The following is a 16,065-nucleotide window of genomic DNA, read 5'->3' as shown; positions in this document are numbered from 1 at the left end:
AGGAGCAGGTCACTAACTTGTCCTTGCTTCTTAAGGAGAGTTACATGGACCTGTTTTCTTTTCTTTGTGTGTATCTGGCAAAGACAATAAATCCTGTTGCTTTGTAGTTTGAGATATCTATCGTATGCTTGTGTGCATAACCCTATAAAGGGTCTCTCCACAAAGCTTTCCTGTCCATCTGCTTTGCTTTAGAAGCTTTCTGATGATTGAACCTTTCTTCAGCGTTGATAGTAAGTTGGTGACACCAGTTTGTTCTTGCATTGTCTTTTCCTTTTGTTCTTGAGCAACTGTTTCTCGCAAAAGGTTACCTGAGAAGTGTTAGAGATTTATTTAGAATCCAGATTCGGTGCTGTTACGTTTTGTATGTGTAAAGTAATTAGGCTGATATCTAAAATTTACATATTCATTTATCTGCTCCTGTAGAAGTAGGAAATTGTTTCTTATAAGCAGGCACAACCTGTTGTCTAGCGTACCTGGATGCTGATGGATGTAATCCCAACCTACACCAAGTTTCAGCTGGTGTTCCAGACACGAGACTCTCTCTCACCCCTTGCCACAGCCTCCTGTAACATCAGCAACCTGTTCCTATTTTCTTAGCAGATGAGTTTCAGTGTGGTGTTATTGTAGTATTCGGTGATACACACGTAGGACATCATTGCTACTGTGGCTGCTGCTGGAACGAGCTCATGACCGCAGCCCAGCGGTGGTTTGACCAACCTCGCGGTGCTGCTGTGACCCAAGGTATCCAGAGAAGTCAATGGGCTTTTACCTTGGGGCTTGTGTGTTAATTTTAAAAGTAGAGCCCTGCTTGCAGAGGCAGGTGAAACGAGAGGATGAAGCATCCAGAGAGCCCCATAGAATCATAGAACGGTTTGGGTTGGAAGGGACCTTAAAGCCCATCCAGTTCCCTGGGCAGGGACACCTTTCACCAGACCAGATTGCTCCAAGCCCCCTCCAACCTGACCTTGAACACCTCCAGGGATGGAACATCCACAGCTTTTCTGGGCAACCTGGGCCAGGGTCTCACCACCCTCACAGCAAAGAAGTTCTTCCTAATATCTGATCTCAATCTCCCCTCATTCAGTTTCAAACCATACCCCCTCATCCTACAGCTTCACTCCCTGATCAAGAGTCCCTCCTCATCTCTCCTGGAGCCCCTTGAGGGACTGGAAGGGGCTCTAAGGTCTTCCCGGAGCCTTCTTTTCTCCAGGCTGAACCCCCTCAACTCTCTCAGCCTGTCCTCACAGCAGAGGGACTCCAACCCTCGCAGCATCTTCATGGCCTCCCCTGGACCCGTTCCAACATGTCCATGTCCTTTCTGTGCTGAGGACTCCAGAGCTGGATGCAGTACTCCAGGTGGGGTCTCAGAGGCATCAGACCTCCAGAGCACGGTAAGACTCAGGGAGTCCCGTGTTTATACATCCTTGACAGAAACGCTGTCACACACCGCGTGCTGTTAAACAGCTGCTGCTTTTCCTGCTGGAGGTGTCTCATCTTTATGATTATTAAATTCATCTCTAGGCACTGGGCGTGCGGCTACGAATTATTTCTCCCTCTTTGTAAAGACACTCCAGGAAGGAGGGAGCTCCCCCTGTGGTGCTGGTGTGTTGGAGGCGGTGGGATCCAGCTCCTAGCCTGGTCCAGCTCCCTGTGCCCACCAAGCGGGTTCCTCTCCATGGTGAGCACACGCTACAGCCACCGCTTTCAAAAATAAATGCCTGTAGTTAAGCTCCTAAATGCAATTTGAAATTGATATGTGGTTCAGACTTGTCCTCCAGTTGAAGAAAATAGTAATAATGATTTTAGTAAGTCTGTGGCATTTTGAAGGAAAAAATTATAATCAAATATTTCTCTCCTTGGATATTTCCATGATTAAGAGCAAGAAGGTAATGATTTTACACTTAGGGCCACACTTTAAGAAACACATGTTTAAAATCTAAGGAAATAATTATATGTCTAAGGGGGAAAAAGGATTCCTAATGAACTTCTTAGACAACCTACCAGATATGGTGATATTTTTGATTATTATTTAAACATCGTTTTTAAGTGATGTAAATGTGTCTTTGGGTCTTGCAAATCTATGTTAATGTCAATTACAAGTGGAGTGGGTAATTTATCTTTGTGCTGTGGGCATTTTTTGTTGAAACTAGAGGAAAAGATGTGATATCTCTGAAAGACTATGCCTTTGGGCTTCTGTTCGGGTGGGTATCAGCTGGAACAAATAAGCTGAGAATGCATTTACTGCTTCTGCTCTAATCTCACGAATGCTTCTAGAAATGGTTTGTGTCAGCAGCTGATGCATGGAAAATCTTGCACAGATTTTTTTTTTTTCTCAGAAGAGAATAATTTTTATGAGATTCAATGGACTTCCCTTTAATGCTCATGTTCTCCAAGCCTCCGAAGCATCTGCTGTAGGTAGAGGGTGATGGCTTGTCCTCGTCGGTGAAGGAGTTGTTGGAAAGGGTAGCTGGAGGCCAAAATCCAAATTTCATTCCTCAGATTTCCGCTGTCCCTCTTCATAGACTGGGATTAGTCACTTAATCTCCGTGCCTCCGGTCGTAGTCCCTACCCTAGAAGAATGAGCCCAGCAAATATTTCACCCAACATTAGGTGGACACAATGCAGAAGTGGCTTCACAACACCGGCCGCTTTCTACACGAGATTCACCTCGGTGCGAGAAGAAGCTTTGTGGGGAGCAGCCTGTCTCCGGGTGGGTAATTGTGCAGAAAGGGATGTTTTAGTCTTTCACGGGGCAGTTTCCAAGTGTGCTTTGCCTCTCCACTGCCACCAGCAAGAGCTGCTCCGGGGAGAAGTCCTGGGGCTGCAGAGCATCCCTGTCCCTCACCGTGTCATTGTGGCTCTCACGGCTCATGGCCAATGGCCAGCTCAGTCTGTAAAAATAAACTGCAAAGTTGAAGAGCTGTGTTGAAAGGGCAGTTTCCCAGGGGAGATGGTCTTCATTTCCCACCAAAATCGATGGAAAATTGGCTCTTTGCGCCATTGGACCCTCCTAGACTTGGGAAATCTTCCCATGTAGTTCAAACTATCATTGCCTCATGTCTGAGGAATGAAAGCTGTAAAAATGAGCTTTCCTTTGCTTTACTCAAATCTGCCTCCTCAAATATTTATTTTTCTGGCATGGTCTTTCTTACTGTATTTATTTTAATTTTGTGTGTAGTGAAAAAAGAGCGGAAAGGGAGAGAAGGCAAAAGGTTTCTATTATTTGAAGTTCACCACAGCCTCCTCATTTCCTTCAGGGTCCCTAGCAGTGCTCGTGTTTGGTTTTCATTTGTTTCTCCCCATTACCAGCATCCCTGAAGAAAGATATTTTGTAGAGAACTGTTCTTCTTAGATAACCTAGGGATATTTTTATATTTGAATTATGACTCTAGGCATCTTGAAACAATTTACATGAAGTCTCTAATAGCTTTAAATGCTCCCTGCTTTCCCTCCCGCTGCTCCGCTCCTTCGGGATGAGTTTTGTCACTTCCAGACTTGTCTTAAAAATTTAAGGGCAAAAGGGAAGATGATGACAAAACACAGCTTTTGTGTTTCTAGATGTTAACATAGGCTGGATGCAGTGCTATTTATTTGGACCGCTCCGTCATTGCAGATAAATAATTTGTTGAAAAAGAAAATTGTGGGAGAACTTGGGATGCCAGATCCATGACTGGTTTAAGCTGATACTGAATTCAGTGGAGTTATGTTGTTTGATGTTGCCAAAGGGGCCCCTACTATTTTCTCAAAAATATTTATCTGAGCAAAATATGTTCTGTGTTATTTTTCTCTAGAATAATATTTACAGTTTTTTATGAGAATCTGAAGGAACTGCTATTTCTACTCTCCTCTCCTTTAATTCATCATACTTAGCAAACTTGTAAATGAAAAGCCTAAAATGAAAACACGTTTACAAACAACAGTTCACATCCCCGGAAGAAATATTCTTAGTATTTTCTTGGAGATCAATGTCAAGAATTAAGTAAGAAAAAAAAAGGTGTAATATTCTGTATTTTTCGCTGCAACAAGAGCAGTTTTTACCTACGAGCACCTTCCAAAAGATTTGTTTTAATTCTTTGCGCTTTCTTATTGTAGTCCCAGAGCACAGAAAATGCCAAATGAACCCAAATTCTGTGCATCGTAAATGTCTGGCAAATTCACAGTTGCCATAATTTAGCAGTAAAGCTCCTGGTGTCCTTCATGACTCCAACATACTAGTAAAAATGGTGCAGAGGTGATGTTCCTTAGTGCCTTCTCCGGGAAAAAATAGGTATATTTTACACTCCCACAACAGAGACCCCAGAAGCCCCATGTAGTTGTGCCACACGCAACCTCAGAAGCTAAACCCCTTCATCCTCAGGCTCTTTAGCTCTATTTAAAACGCATCTCCAGCAAAGCTTGTGGGAAATGTTCTACTGAACTCAATGCAACAGGATTTTGCCTTGGTTTATTTTGAGCAAATATAGTTCTTGCCTGAAAATTAATTATAGGGAGTTTGCTGTTAAGAGACCTGCCAGTTGTCATGGATAAGGAAAGCCTTATCTAATGCCTGCTTTCACCAAGAAAAAGACATGCACTAAATTAAATGGGCTTTGACTGAGGCTCTAAATTAGGTCAGGCTTTTCTGTGAACCATGAAAAGACAAGTAGTTATAGACAGATAAGTACTGAAGCAGCTGTAGGTGGTTATCTAAATCAAAACTAACAGGTCCTGGATAAGAAGGTGCAGATGCGCAAAAGACTGCCCAGTATGACTGTCCACATCAGTTGTGAGTTTGGATGGATGATCAAGTGAAGACCTCTGTAATGCCGATCCAACAGCCAGTGTCGTCCCGTGTTTCACTCAGACTTATCCCGATATCTGTTAGACACAGACCCAACTTGCCCCATCCTTGCTCACATTGCTGTCCTGACCATAACTCTCAGGATGCGTTGATGGCCCACGTTGGTGGCAGTGTGGGCACTGTCTCTTTCTCACCCATTTTCAGAAACATCTGGAGTGACAGGACGTGGGTGAAGCCCAAGCCAGGAAAGCCCTGTCTGCTTACCGAGGGGATGCTGAGTGGTTTTTGGCCGGTGTTGATGTAGGTTGGGAAGTCTCAGATGGTGTGACAAGGTGCTGGGTGGGGTTTAGGATCATGGCTCTCCCCTCGCCCTCTCCTCCCTGCACACCAGGGACCATCAAGGCAGTTGAGTGAAGCCCCAAGAAGCTGACTTTGACCTCGGCGTACACTCTACAGGGGATTAACACTATGAAGCAGAAAGCTGTGACCTTACTGTTATTTACTTACGCAACATAAAGGCTGTATTCACACACAGAGACAGCATCCCAGGGCCACAGAAATTATTAGTTGTGGACCATTCCCCGAACCAGCCCATTCTTCAAGTGATGAGCAGGTACTTGCGAGCAGTGTCCCTGACTGTGGGGAGGGCTGTGCTCTGAGCACGAAATCCTCCCTCTCAGCTACACTTGTGAGTATTTCTAAATTTCACTGTGTTTTCCTGAAATAGCCTAATGGCCAATACCACATTTATGAGATCATTTTAATAATCCCGGTCTCTGCCTCGTTGCATGGGAAGCGTTATGAGAAAGGTAATAAACTGCTACAAAGACATGTGATAGAAATAGAAATAATTTGATAAATAATGCAATTGCCTGGAATCGTTTACATTTGCAGTAGAGTTGTGGCATGAAGTAAAGTTGCTGTTAGGCTAAAAATTGCTGTAGATATTCCTTCCTGTCAACTCTTGGAAAAGGCTGAACAAATCCACCGCTGAGATTGCAGTCGGGTCTGTCTGGTGCTTTTGCTTTCTTCCTCTGCTTCTAACCCCACCCCCAGCCCAAGCAGGGCTCCAGAGGATGGACAATAGGCCATTCATCATGTCGGATGGAATACACTGTTTTTCACAGGTACATTTAACTTAAATCCTCTCTCAGAAGAGGGATTATCTCTTAGAAGAACTCTGGCACCACAGTCGCTTTTCAATAGCCACGTCAACCACTGCCACAAAGGCTGTACATGAAGGGATCAATGGTAGTTTTATCTCAAATTGCACTCAGTGTGTGTTTCTTCCAACTGACATTCATTTAAATGCTTGCTCTAAGACATCTTTTCTCCCTGTAATAGAAAAAGGATCGGACATCCTAAGCATTGTTTCCTGGGGAAAAAAAAAATATTAAAATATTCACTTGGCTAAGCATGAAATATTTCAGATGCATGTGTTTAATCAGCAGTGAAACCAAGTGTAGTTATGTTTGTATTTCGTAAATTAAATTGCTGAAGTTATCAGATAAGAAACAACATACCTCATTTCATTGCAGCAGTGCTAATAAAACCCATTTGAGAGGGGGGAAAAAAAAAAGTCACTTTATAATTACAAGCACTTTGGTTCAGAGAAATACCCAAGCCCTGATCTGCAGTCCCGTAGTTGTGTTGTGGAGAGAACCCTTCCCATCGCACACACAACCTGCCGTTTGTGGTCCGTTCATATTCCACGTTTCCATCTGCTGAACAGAAAAATAGAGGGCAAGCTCTACTGAGGGATACCTGCGGTATCGTCTGGCTGCTGCAGATCTTCTGTGTGGACCTTGTGAGTTGGAAAATAATTCACAGGGACAAGGTTATCACGTGGACCTGCTGCTTGTCCATGCAAAGGCTTTCACCGGGCAACGGCGAGGTGCAGGTGAGGTTGAACAACCCCTGGCTCTGCAGCGCTGGTGTATTTGGTTCCCAGACCCACATCGATTTTCTTTTAATTAAACAACAGAGCAAGATGTTACAGTAGATACCATAAGTCTGGGATTTTTAACCAGGCATTCCATCAAAGCCTGGGGTCAAACCTGAGCAGCAGGTCGGAGGCATGTTCTTGTAGATGCAAGTGATGCAGTCAGACACCCAAAGGTCAGATCTCCTTGGAGCTGGGCTGGAGGTAATTACTGATATTTGGGTTTATGATGTGTTCCCGGAGTTTTGCGGTTTTCAGTCATCGTTTATATTCCAAACAGGGGCTTGATCTCATTTTCACAAAGTCGATGATAAAACTCCTACTGATCTCAACAGGACGTAGTCTATCTCTAAATGCATGTGTTACCAACTGAGAAATATTTATCTGCTCCTGGGAATCCTGCCCAGCAGCGGGGAACGCTGTGGTGAGCCACACGCATCAGGTCTATTGTGCTCCCTTCGGGGTTGGAGGTAACATAACCTTCTGGTGGACGGCCTAACAGAGATGGCAGACGTATCATGAGCTGAAAAATCAGTGCTAATAGATCAGACCATAATGATTATGCGCTGCTGTTTTTCCTCGTGTGGCTCCAGGTCTGCCTGACCTCTTCCATCCATCTCCAGCTGCTGCTGGAGACCCTGGGCAAGTTAGTGCTGCGGAATTGGTCCAGGCCACTGGCCACGCTGATGTGGCCAGGATGCCAAGGTGGGTCCTTTCTAGGTAGCTTGAGTGTCTTTGAATAACAGCATTTTGTGCAGCTGTAGCACACACTTAGATATTTGTCATCCGTAAAGATGGACAAGAAATCTGGAGAGGGACTTTTTACAAGGGCATGTAGTGATAGGACGAGGGGTAATGGCTTCAAACTGGAAGAGGGAAGATTTAGATGAGATCTTGGGGAGAAATTTTTCACTCTGAGGGTGGTGAGAGCCTGGCCCAGGTTGCCCAGAGAAGCTGTGGCTGCCCCATCCCTGGAGGGGTTCAAGGCCAGGTTGGAGGGGGCTTGGAGCAACCTGGTCTGGTGGGAGGTGTCCCTGCCCAGGGCAGGGGGTGGAACTGGATGGTCTTCAAAATCCCTTCCAACGCAAAACCATTCTGTGATTCTGTGCATCCTTCTCCTTTGTGTACTTTTCAAGGTGGATGCCACCCAAATAGGCCAATGCCTTAAGACATTTCCATTCCTGCAGAGCTGGCAAAGGGCTCGCGCAGTGGTTGGTCACACAGTGTCACCAAGAAGCTGCTGTGGACACCGGGTGCCTGTTGGGCTTGGCAAAGGCTGCTTTAGGGCAGTGCGAAGTGTTCAGCTGGCAACTTCTTCCATTTGCTGCTGCAGTGGCAAAAAAAAAATGGGCGAGGAAGGCTAGGGAGGAATGTTTTCAGCATTTTTAAAGGTCCTTTGTCCCCAGAGGAGTTTTGATCAAAACACTGACAAGGTCAGCTCTTCCTGGGGTAGAACCCAAAGTTCCAGTTTAGGAAACAAACAATCCTTTTATCTCCTAATTTCAGATGTGCCTCTGCTCTCTGCGGACTTGAAATCTCCAGTTGACAGCACAGACCGACAGATTCTTTCTTACAAATGCCATGTTTAAAATAGATGACCTTTCTTTATATAAGGATGCTAAACTATCTTATATAGTCTTTTTTTTCACAGATGGATATTTTTATCTTCTCTGATTTTTCTCTGATAGTAGCAGTGACCATGAGGCAGGTTATCAGTAGAGCAGTTGCATTAACCTGTACAAGAAGAGATTTATATTTTTAGTTGTTGTGGTTAGGGGTGTCAGGGAACCCAGAACATTCAATAGCAAGTCAGTAGCCCATTTTTTGAGTTTGTTGTGGACTGAAGAGGTGCTTGCTTAGCAACTGGCACTTTGTTCTGAAGTAATACCCGTGTTTATCAGAAATGTGGTTTATTTTTATGTCTTCTTAGGCATCTTATTAGAAAACGTTTTGGGGGTGTATTTCAGAAGAGGAAGAAAGCAGTGAACGGTGCCTCATTTAATTTGAACTTTGTGTCTTGAAAGAACTTTTTCAACCAAACTGCTAAAAGTGGTTGATGGAGGGGTGTTTGCTTTCGAGGCAATTAGCAGTTTGAGAACCCTCAGTGGCCTGAAATGAGCCTCTCCTCTCGCTGAATGCAGATACGTCTGCACAGAAAATTTGTGAATTAGCAAAAGCAGTGAAAAGTCCTTCTGACTTTCTCAACTAACTACCAAATTTCCAAGTGTTAAAATAATTACTTGTTAACTTCTAACACATTGGATTCAAGTTAGAGGACAAAACATTCAGTGTAGAAAAGCACCTTCAGCAGAAAGAGCCCCATAACCATAAGGCCTCCTAATCAATGAGTCACAGTAAGGTTTTAATGGTCTGATTTATTTTAAAAAAACCCAAACAGTTAACTTCCACAATTATTTGTTGGTTTTAATGCTGGTCATTTACAGGAGTGTGTGGGGAATTACTTGGTTACCAGATGAGAATTAAACATGCCTGGGGGTTCTCCAGGGAAGGGGTTTGGAGAACTTGGTGCAAGTCTCGCCTGAACTCTTTGCCGTCCTGCTTTTCACTTAGAAAGGGAAGGAAATAAAGACAGCACCAGCTCCTTGAGATGTCCCAAAGCCAATGGTGGACCTACTGTCCTCATCCAGAGGTTGTCTCCAGGGTGATCCAGTCCACATTAACTGCAAACTAATTTTACATTGGGAATAGAGATGATTTAAAAGGAAACTGATAGCATGAAGAAGACAGAGACAGAAAAGGCGTTAGAGTTTGAAATTAAAGCTGGCATCATCAACAGATACAATTAAAGTGATCTATGGAAGAGATTATCCAGTAAATAGGTTTCAACCATATGGCTGAAAATAAAACATATATGAATTTAAAAAAAAAAGAAAATCTCAACTGTACAGAAATAGTCTAAAATATCGCTTTTTCTCTGGATTTTTTGGGATGGCAGAAATGTCTCGGGAGTGAGTGCAGAGCTGGGCAGGGGCAGCGCCGGAGCAGGGTGGTCCTTCTTGAGCCGGAGCATCTTGCTGAGCTTGTTCTGTCACGTCTATTGATTTGAATTTTAATGCGTGCCAAGGGCACCTTCAGCTTTCAGAAAGGCACTGTTGTTTCCAAAGACCTGAAATTGATAACAGCAGTAAATAATTCCTTGGGAGCTCCTGGTCCTGCTGCTGCCCGGGCTCCTGCACTGGAGGCCAGGGTGGCAAGTCCTGTGCTCCAGTGCACACTTAATGTAATATGTGCATTGATTTGTGCCAACAGAGTGGTGAAGATAAGAGACAAGGAGCTATATACTACTCTCTTCCAATTATTGAGCTGGAGCAACTGCTGCAGAAGTAAATATATGGCACTGGACTCCTGCAAAAATAAATTACAATAGTGAATGTTACTGACTGCAACAATTTGGAGACCTATAAGCCGGTTGAGAAACTTCTATTAATATCGCTGCCACTGATGTGTGAAATATATCCTCTGTGCCTGATCTCTGCCAGCTAGCCTGCGCCTTGCTGTCCTGCTGCAAGAGCAGGTCAGGGAGAGGGTAGCCGGGACAGGGATTTGGTGGCTGCAGTTAGAGCATCTTGTGCCATCTTCCTCCTCTATTGTAACGACACACAAACTGTACCATTTCATAGAATCATAGAATGGTTAGAGTTGGAAGGGACCTTAAAGATCATCCAGTCCCACCCCCTGCCCTGGGCAGGGACACCTCCCACCAGACCAGGTTGCTCCAAGCCCCCTCCAACCTGGCCTTGAACCCCTCCAGGGATGGGGCAGCCACAGCTTCTCTGGGCAACCTGGGCCAGGCTCTCACCACCCTCACAGCAAAGAAGTTCTTCCTAATATCTGATCTCAATCTCAAATCTCAGTTTCAAACCATTCCCTCTCGTCCTAGGGCTCCACTCCCTCTTAAGGAGTCCCTCCCCAGCTTTCCTGGAGCCTCTTTAGGGACTGGAAGGGGCACTAAGGTCTCCCTGGAGCCTTCTCTTCTCCAGGTTGAACAACCCCAACTCTCTCAGCCTGTCCTCACAGCAGAGGGGCTCCAGCCCTCAGAACATTTCCATGCCTCCTCTGGACCTGCTCCAACAGGTCCATGTCCTTTCTGTGCTGAGGACTCCAGAGCTGGATGCAGTACTCCAGGTGGGTTACAAAGCAGGTCTGTGCGTGTGGACTAAGTAGTCCATGTGTGCCCATCAGGAGAGCCAGGGCATGACAAAAGCCACTCGCACCATCTCCCTTAGATGAAATCACGTCATGTGTTTTGCTACAAGAGGTGACGTTAGGCTGGAGGAGAGGTTTTTCTGGAATCTGCTTAGACTATGCCTCCACAGGGCGCAAGCCGTTCATGTTTCGATGGGATTTACTGGGCAGGGTCAGGTTGTCTGTTTTCATTGACTTAGAGCAGAAGAAAATGGGACAGGAGCCAGAGCTAATCGTGAGCACGAGACGAGCCTGAAGCGCAGCCCTTCTGCGAGAAGCGGGGCCAGGGATCACCCCAGGAATTAACGTGCCTCCCCCCATCCGAGAGACGTGTCCCGCTGCAGATAACAGCACTGTTGTGACGGGGAGCACGTACGCGAGGAGGGGGAAGGGAATAAAATAGGATCATATTATTTTTAACCTGCAAGTGCCACTGCAGATAAGCCCCACGGGCTGAGTTATACTGTGGGCAGGGAGGTGGAGAGCGCGGGGGGGAGGCTTGGCAGCGTGATACCCTCGCTGAAAAAACCATCAGCCTTCTTGGGGGGAAAAAAGAAATAAAGCAGCAATGAAACACCTGCTTCATTGCATCCGTTCGGCAGAAGCTTTTACGTTGTTAAGCAGCGAGCGTGGAGATTTTTAGATGTAGCCTGTGTAGCACATGTTGTGAGGGTTGTCATGGTGAGCGCCGAATATCAAAGTACAAACACGCGTAAAACCTACACAAGCTGCTGGTGTGTAAATTAAAGTTGCCCTCAAGTAAAGACACGGAAAACTCATGTAAATGATGCATTCAGTATTTATGACTTGTGCCCTAAGAGATTTCTGTCAGCTAAACTCCCTCTGTAACGGGCAACGGACTCTCTGTTGTTCAAACCTTCAATAATTAATGCAGACTCAAAAGAGTTTTATGTTAACTTAAAAAATATAAAACTTTTGTGTCTGCTGTCTTTCCAGAATCACTGTTTTGGATGATGGGAGCCTCCGGATTGTCAACGTCACCAAGTCAGACGCGGGGAGTTACACCTGCGTGGCAACAAACCACTTCGGGACGGCAAGCAGCACGGGCAGCCTGGTTGTGAAAGGTAATTGCAGGTTTTATTGCAAGATATTCCATCTTACCGTCCAAGAGCATCCGAAGCAGCCCCACGTGTGCTGCAGCTTTCTCCTCTGATGCTGATGCGAGTGGAGCTCAGGGGGATTAAAGTGTTTTTTGCGTCTCGGAAGCCTTCTGAGCCTCGTGGGTCAGAGAGGACCATGGAAGGGGCTGTTGTCACACTGAGTGATGGTGCTTACAGCAAATTAATACATTTGTTGTTATACGTAGTTTAAAATTGTACTGCAAATGGTGTGGGAATTGTAACACAAAGCCAGGTCCCTGGCCCATAGCGTTCTCTGACTTGTTTCTAGCAAGTGGCCACTAATCGTGCTAGGGAAATGTTTTCTGTTGCTGCAGCCACTGTGTCCTAAGAGTCAGGTTTGCAAGGGACGTATCCGTGGAGAAACGTTGCCCTCAACATGCTGAGATTAGGTGGTGTCCTTTAAAAACACGTCTTGCCTCATTCATCTTCATTTATTCTTGTTACTGCTAAACTTCTGTAATCTTTTTAAAAACCATCTGAAGTCTGTAATATGTCTTCTGCTGTTTCAGAGCGCTGCAAGAGTTTCACCCTTGCAATTCAATATCATAATTTTTGAAAAGATGCACAAACTCTGATTTAATTTCATTACTTCTTACCCAGGGCTGACTTTCTGCATTTTGGGAATTCCAAGTGTTCATTCATGTGTGTTCAGAGTTTTTCTGTCAAATATTTTTTCAACAGCAAAAGCTATAAAGGTTGACAAAAATATTTAAAATAATTTGATAAACAGTGAGAGACACTGACAAATGTCTTAAATTACTTTTTGGCCTGCTTATAAATAGTCTGATGAATTATTATAGGCAATGAATATATAGATTATTACACTTATAATCACTCTCTATCTCCTCCTAATTTGGGGAAAAACCTATATTGGATAACAAATCAGGAAAGATTGATTACAAAGCAATAAATCAATCACAAAGCTCTAATGCTGTCAGTTTTAATTCTCCCTTATATTGACATTGATGGATAGTATTTGGTTAGAGGCTCTCCCCATCAGTTATTTTTATGGCGCGTATAGGGAATACTTTAAAATGTTTCAGTGCAAGTTTTAATCTGTGTTTTTTATAGTCAGAGCATGTTTCAGCTCGGAATGTTGGGATAGGCCAGTGCTGGGAAAGCTGGTGAGCCCCTGGTATTGTCACAGACTGCAGGGGACAGTTTTTTCTCATTTTTTACTCTGAGCAAAAGGTTTGTCCCTGCCTTCGCTCTGCAGTGAGGGACGGGTGGTTAGAGGGGATGTTCCTGGGGTTGTTCTCCACAGCTCTTGGCCCTTCTGCTTTCCTTACGCCAAGGGACCAAACACTGCAGCCCAGGGTGGAGGGCTGTGTTACCCTTCCTATCTTCTACATGTGTTTATTGTAAAAGGAAGGCTGTAGCACGTTGACAGCAAGAGTTCTTTGGGTTTGGAGTTGATTTGAACAGCTTGTATGGCATTTGCCCCTGCCCGCGTTGGTCCCTGCAAACAAAAATAGGGACAAGTGAAGATCAGCGTTAGATCTCTGCGGGAGCTGACTCTGCCTTTTCTTCATCGCTGTTGTCCTAAGGAGGCACCCACAATAAATCGCTGGGCAAGCGCTGCTCGGGGAAAACGAACTTAAAAAAAAGACCTTGTCAGTTATTCAAAGGGTCGATCAGCTGCTGCCTGCCCCCGAGGAAAATGGTGAACGCAGCTCAGTCATCCTTCCCTGGACCCCTCAGGGACCGCAGGAGGGTGGCACATGCCCAGCTTTGCATCCACGGCCTGAGCACAGCCAAGGTCGTCCTGGTTTTTGGAGTTTTCAGAAAAATAGGACTGTGTTTCGTTCCTGTTACTGAAGAGTCATGCTTCTGTAATTCCTGACTTACCCTTTCTTCCTGGTGGTACCCAAGGAATAGCCCCTCGCTGCAAGCACAATAGTCGGCAGCGATTGTACCTGATCTTTGGCTTCACGTGGTTTACAAATCACTTTTCTTTGCGGTAAGGTTATAAAGGATTAGCAAGTACTTTTTTCTCCCTCGGTGCTCCGTTTTAACTCGATTCCATTAGCATTAATGGGAGCGACACATGTGCATGAAGCAGAGAATAAACTCTTAAGCCCAAGATGTGGATATTAACAGCAAACCAAGAAATGCAATTTCAAAGTCTATCCCATAAAAGGTATAAAAGAGCAGAAACTATTCTGAACTCCAAATGAACTGTGTAAAATACTGTATTTTATACTGAAATGCTTGAGTTTCTCTGCCCTAAGTAAAACACCAGAGAGTTTTGACGGAAATAGGACTGAATACCTTATTTTAACTCAGTTTTGTGGTGTACAAAAAGACTAATTTATCAGCTGATGAGTTTTTTGACCTTAAGATATGCTTATATTCTTTTTTAACTCATCTTATGTCATTGAGTAAAAACCTGTGAAGGTCAAAAGACATTTTTTCTAACCTTCCTGTGTTCTTCCATTAATATTGCAGGTTCCCCCTTTTTTGTTTTTTGTTTAATTTTCTTCCTCTCTCAGGGAGAGATGCCGACAGTGTCAAAGACAGTGTAGACAAGGATGGGAGGAGGAGGAGAATATCTGTTACACCAGAACCAAGAAGCTTAAAATAAATCTCTGGCAAACAACCAGAGAGGGACGAATAAATATTCATATTATGCATGAGTAGACAGCTTAAAAAATATGAAATTCTGACGGGTGCCCACAGGGCTGTGTATTAACATGCTGTTGTCAGAGCTGGAGAACCTCGGTGGTTTCCGAACCACTGAGATTGTGGTTTGGGTTTGTGCTGTTGGTTGGTGCTAAATGAGAACCGCTCTGGCCTCCGAGACCTGAAATCTTGCAAACTTTGTATGTACGGTTTGACCTTTAAATTAAAAAGCAGGATTGAATTTGTAAGGATAGAGAAGAATCCCGCAGACAGTGTTCAGAGCTACGTAAAACATGGCATGTGTTTACATGTAGTATATAAATATTAATTTTCTATCTTTCTTTTTCCATTTTTTCCTGTACTTGAGGCTAAATGTTCAATTCAGCCAACCCTGGGAAAGAGTATAGGCTTTCTCAGTACTGGGGGATTAAATGACAAATAGTGTAAACAGGCGTAGACTGAACAATAAGAGTTTATTTGTATTTAATGTAGTGATATAAATTGGCTAATATAGAAGGAGCTCTGACATGGGAAACTAATTTCAAGGCATTGCAGTAAAAGTTCTGAATATCGGAGGTGGAAGGAGAGACTCCTGGTGCCAACGTCCCAGCTTGTGCAGTGACTGAGACCCAAATGAAGTTTCTCTGGCAGCATTAGGTACAGGAGAAGCAGTGAAAACAAGCTAATGACAATGCAGGGACACCACCATTTCTTTCCCGGGATGAGAAGATCCTTGTCGTGGAGCTCGTTTCCCAGCAGACGCACTAAATGTTGTGGTGAGCCTGGGGCCACCTTTGCTTTTCTGATGTTGGAGGTGGATGGGTCGTGGCACCCACCGTAGACACGTGTGGCTGCTTCTCGAACGCCTGCTCTCCTTTTGGCTGTGTCTGAGCTATAAATCTGTCTATCTATATATATAAATATATATATTTATATGATTTTTATATACATTTATATATACATTTTTATACAACTCTATCTATAAATCTCATTATTCAGCTTGACTCTGCAGCCTGTATCCGGGTGGTGTGGTCCTTTGTCCTTTCCAGGTGGGCAGTAGTGGTTGCAGAGGTGGCGGAGCCGCTGCTGTGTCTGTACTGGGAGCACTGGTGTGGAACTGGTCATGGAGGAACACCAGCAGGGACCAGCAGGAGATGCTCTTGGCTTTCAAAGCGCTTCAGCCTGCCAAAAAACAGCTTTTGATACCATTTATTATCGGGTTGCCTTTGATTGCAGACCAGAATGATCCAGTCCTTCCCAGTCCCCTTATCTCTGCGGTTTAATGGACGGAAGTGGCTTGTCAATGCCTGGTAGAGTCTGTGCTTTTCTGTTCTTGTTGGGAAATACAGCAATTCCGCTCGCGTCTCTGACAA

The 16,065-nt window shown here is 44.5% G+C and overlaps 1 protein-coding gene across 1 annotated transcript in view; it reads left to right on the top strand.

Moving 5' to 3' along the window:
• Window positions 1-16,065, top strand: part of LOC141467352 (contactin-4) — a 252,592-nt gene that overhangs the window by 200,949 nt on the left and 35,578 nt on the right. The window contains exon 12 of the mRNA XM_074151834.1: window positions 11,886-12,013. Coding sequence (XP_074007935.1) covers window positions 11,886-12,013 — 128 coding nt within the window. The remainder of the gene's footprint in view (window positions 1-11,885; window positions 12,014-16,065) is intronic.

The sequence above is a fragment of the Numenius arquata genome, chromosome 8, assembly GCF_964106895.1.
Source record: "Numenius arquata chromosome 8, bNumArq3.hap1.1, whole genome shotgun sequence".
NCBI classification, from domain to species: domain Eukaryota; kingdom Metazoa; phylum Chordata; class Aves; order Charadriiformes; family Scolopacidae; genus Numenius; species Numenius arquata.
The sequence above is the reverse complement of the archived record's forward strand: the minus strand, read 5'-3'. Positions and strand labels throughout refer to the sequence as shown.